The sequence below is a fragment of the Eumetopias jubatus genome, unplaced genomic scaffold (genome assembly GCF_037043125.1).
Source record: "Eumetopias jubatus isolate StellerSeaLion01/CBP00866 unplaced genomic scaffold, mEumJub1_p1.0 scaffold_10, whole genome shotgun sequence".
In the NCBI taxonomy this organism is placed as follows: Eukaryota; Metazoa; Chordata; class Mammalia; order Carnivora; family Otariidae; genus Eumetopias; species Eumetopias jubatus.
Window position 1 is genome coordinate 37,450,382 of NW_028274816.1, and position 3,977 is coordinate 37,454,358.

Sequence of the window (3,977 nt, forward strand, 5' to 3'; positions counted from 1 at the left end):
CCTTCCCCAAAAAACCGGCGAGGGGGGGCTTCCTCGCGGCCTCTGCCGGGGCTGCAAAGAGGCTGCCCTCAGCCTCCGCTCGGCTCCTTCCCTAGTGGGAGGGCGAGAGGGAAAGAGGGAGGAGAGAGAGGTGGGGGAGGAGGGAGCTGGGGAGAGGGGGGCTCCGCGCCAACCGCCGGCGGATCCAGCAGCTCCTCGGGGAGGACGGGCGGGCGGGCGGGCGGGGGAGGGCGCGCCGAGGCCCGCTCCGGAGAAGTGGCCGCGGATGACGGCAGAGGTGCAGCCAGCCCCGCGCGCGCAGCCCCCTCCCCCTCGCCCTCCTGCCCCCCCTCCTCTTCCTCCTCCTCCTCCTCCTCCCGGCTCGTCGGCGGCGCAGAGCAGCGGCGGCAGCGGCGGCGGCAGCAGCCACCCGATGTCTTCGGCGCCCGAGAAGCAGCAGCCACCGCACGGCGGCGGCGGCGGCGGCGGCGGCGGCGGCGGGGGAGGCGGCGCGGCCATGGACCCCGCGTCGTCCGGCCCGTCCAAGGCCAAGAAGACCAACGCCGGCATCCGGCGCCCCGAGAAGCCGCCCTACTCGTACATCGCGCTCATCGTCATGGCCATCCAGAGCTCGCCCACCAAGCGCCTGACGCTCAGCGAGATCTACCAGTTCCTGCAGAGCCGCTTCCCTTTCTTCCGCGGCTCCTACCAGGGCTGGAAGAACTCCGTGCGCCACAACCTCTCACTCAACGAGTGCTTCATCAAGCTGCCCAAGGGCCTCGGGCGGCCTGGCAAGGGCCACTACTGGACCATCGACCCGGCCAGCGAGTTCATGTTCGAGGAGGGCTCCTTTCGGCGGCGGCCGCGCGGCTTCCGAAGGAAATGCCAGGCGCTCAAGCCCATGTACAGCATGATGAACGGGCTCGGCTTCAACCACCTCCCGGACACCTACGGCTTCCAGAGCTCCGCCGGCGGCCTCTCGTGCCCGCCCAACAGCCTGGCGCTGGAGGGTGGCCTGGGCATGATGAACGGCCACTTGCCGGGCAACGTGGACGGCATGGCTTTGCCCAGTCACTCGGTGCCACACCTGCCCACCAACGGTGGCCACTCGTACATGGGCAGCTGTGGCGGTGCAGCGGCCGGTGAGTACCCGCACCACGACAGCTCGGTGCCTGCCTCCCCGCTGCTGCCTGCGGCCGCCAGTGGGGTCATGGAGCCGCACGCAGTCTACTCGGGCTCCACGGCCGCCTGGCCGCCCTCGGCCTCCGCAGCCCTCAACAGCGGCGCCTCCTACATCAAGCAGCAGCCCCTGTCCCCCTGCAACCCCGCGGCCAACCCCCTGTCTGGCAGTCTCTCCACACACTCCCTGGACCAGCCGTATCTACACCAGAACAGTCACAACGCCCCAGCGGAGTTGCAAGGTGAGTGGGGAGACCAGGGCTGCCCTGGTCCTGGGGGACTCCGACATCTGTCAGTGCGCTGAACCCAGCCCCCAAACCGCTGACCGCCCTGGGCGAGAGCTCGATGCCACTTCCGTGGGGTGCGAACCCCACTGCGTGGGGAGGCATCAGCTCTCCAGAGTATCTCTCAGCCTTGTATGCCGCCCTTTGAAGGGTGAGTGCAGCTGGGGGGGGGGGGCAATTTAGGCCAAGATAAGTGTTGTTTCTCCTTTTTGGTTCCAACTCCCAGCTGCTGGTAGTCCCTAGCCTGGCCAAGTAGGCCCCTTCCTCACCAAAAAGACTCAAGAGCCCAATATTCTACATCTCTTGGAGTCCTCAGCCCCCTCCCACCTCACAGCAAGTTCCCAGGATGGAGCCCAAGCCCAGTCCTGGCCAGCTGGCTGGGCCTCCTCCATAATGGGCACCGGAAAGCTGCCGGGGCAGAAAGGGAGAGTTAGGCCCAAAGCTGCCTGGGCTGGGGGCTCAGAGGCCCAGCACCCACACCTCCCAGGGAACCAGGCCTGGCTGTGGGAAGGTCGAGTTGGGGGACATTTTGTGATGACAGAGGCAGAGAGGGGCTGTGGCCAGGCCCAGAGCAAGAGTTAGAGGTGCAGGCTCCACAGACTCTTTTGTTTCTGAGGATCCAGGCTTTCGGTCCCTCTCAGGTATACTCCCCGCCTCTGAGAAGGAGACGCAGAAGAGTCTCCCCTCCGGCACTCTCCTTTCCGCCCCCACCAGCCTCTCTGGGCCTGCTTCTGGAAAGGGCACGGAGGAGCTAAGCAGGGCCTATCAGGGCTCAGCTGTCAGCCACCCGAGGGAGGCAGGAGCCGGCCTGGAGTTTAGAGGGCCGCCTCTTCAGGGGGATCTCCCTGCTTGGGCTGCTTCAAACTCCCTGCCTTTGCTGCCTCTCCACCCCTTGGGGGAGGGGGCTGTTCTCCGAGGGGCCCTTCCCCTGGAGAAGCCTCCAGCCACACCAGGGCCTCTGCAGGCTTTGGGGTTGGGAAGTGGGTGCCCCAGCACCAGGCACAGGCCTTGGGCTGGCCGTGGAGGTGGAGGCCAGACTCCCCTTGAGGTCTGCTGGTCCATGGCAGCCCCCTCACCCCTTCCCCTTCAGCCTCAGGAAGCCCCAGCCCAGAGCTCTGGTGTCCGGGGCGGGAGAGGCCCACACAGCGGGCATCCAGGGAGCAGGGGTCATTGCTGGGGTCCTGGGATCTTCTGCTGGAGCACAGAGCCTAGGGCCTGAAACCCGGGGCTGCCTGAACCCGCCTGAGGCCGGGCCTCTGGGAGTCTGGCACCTCGGTGGGGCGTAGGGAGGCAGCAGGGCTGTGCGCTAGAGCCGGGTGGCGCGGCTTCTCCGCCTGGAGCCCTGGGCCCCGACCCTAACTCTGCTCCCTGCCCTCCTGTTGCCTCCTCTGCAGGCATCCCGAGGTATCACTCCCAGTCCCCCGGCATGTGTGACCGCAAGGAGTTCGTCTTCTCCTTCAACACCATGGCGTCCTCGTCCATGCACTCGGCCGGCAGTGGCTCCTACTACCACCAGCAGGTCACCTACCAAGATATCAAGCCCTGCGTGATGTGAGGCCGCCGCTGGCGGGACCCTCCAGGCACGGGCGGCCTGGCGCAGGGGCCCGGAACCCATCGCAAGAAACTGCTTTATTCTTGAGGTATAACCGTAGGCAGAAGACAAGGGTTTGACCCCTACCCACCCGGATTATTTGGAAAGGAATCCCCAAGGCCAACACCCAGCATGGTGGTCAGAATCTCCTCCCCCACTCCTTCAAAAAATTAACAAATGGTGGCTGTGGGGCCTGGTCTGACTGCAGCTGTTGGTAAATAAAGTATCTATTTTTGATCCAGTTGAAGCCCGCTGAGAAGGTGCTGTATTGGCGGAAACCTCAACATCTAAACAAGAATTCTGCTGAGGCCTCTCCCCACCTTCCCTCCAATGGCAAAAGTGGGGGAAGGTTTTCAGAAGAAAGGCAAACATGTGAGACCATCATTATCAAATACTTTTATTTTTTGGTTGAGTATTTATCTTTTTATTTTTAATTTTTTTTTTTTTTTTTGGAAAGAATGTCTTGGAATGCGCAAGTCTCCTCTTAGAGCCGTGTTTTGCAGGGAAGGGGGGGGCAAGAAATCACGTCTCCCTCCCCATCTCAGAAGCCCTCCAGCAACCACAGGTGGATCTTTGTGCGGACTTGCGTTTCTGAAGCCACTGTTCGTCTTACAAAAGGAAACCAGAAGGAGCCCAGAAGGAGGGGCTCCCGGGGCCTCTGCCCTCCCCTCAGCCCTCCTCTGCCTTCTCTACAGTCCTTTTGGTTTGTTTCCAGTTGCATTTTGACTTTTTTGGCGGGTGTTTTTCTCACAAGACCCGACTGTCTCCCGATCTCTACTGTAAAAAACGTGCTGGTGTGAGAGCAAGGGGGTCACAGCGCAGCGCGGGGACAGGGAAGGCCGGTGAGCGCGCGAATTCAGGATTGCGGCGACGCAGAAAGGTTAAGGCACTTTTTTAAACTATAGCAAGGCTCATCCTGTTATTTATTCTACTTTCTTTCCCTA

The 3,977-nt window shown here is 62.8% G+C and overlaps 1 protein-coding gene across 1 annotated transcript; it reads left to right on the forward strand.

Annotated features, from left to right (window-relative positions):
* Nucleotides 1-265: 265 nt before the first annotated feature.
* On the forward strand, nucleotides 266-2,997 carry FOXF1 (forkhead box F1). Its single transcript, XM_028096271.2, has 2 exons — nucleotides 266-1,400; nucleotides 2,837-2,997. The coding sequence occupies exons 1-2, from the start codon at nucleotides 266-268 to the stop codon at nucleotides 2,995-2,997; spliced, it is 1,296 nt and encodes a 431-aa protein (XP_027952072.2).
* The last annotated feature ends 980 nt before the right edge of the window (nucleotides 2,998-3,977 follow it).

Coding starts and splice junctions, on each gene's coding strand:
- FOXF1 (XM_028096271.2), top strand. CDS start 266: ATGACGGCAGAGGTGCAGCCAGCCCCGCGCGCGCAGCCCCCTCCCCCT. Junction 1,401..2,836: donor CGCCCCAGCGGAGTTGCAAG/GTGAGTGGGGAG, acceptor CCTCCTCTGCAG/GCATCCCGAGGTATCACTCC.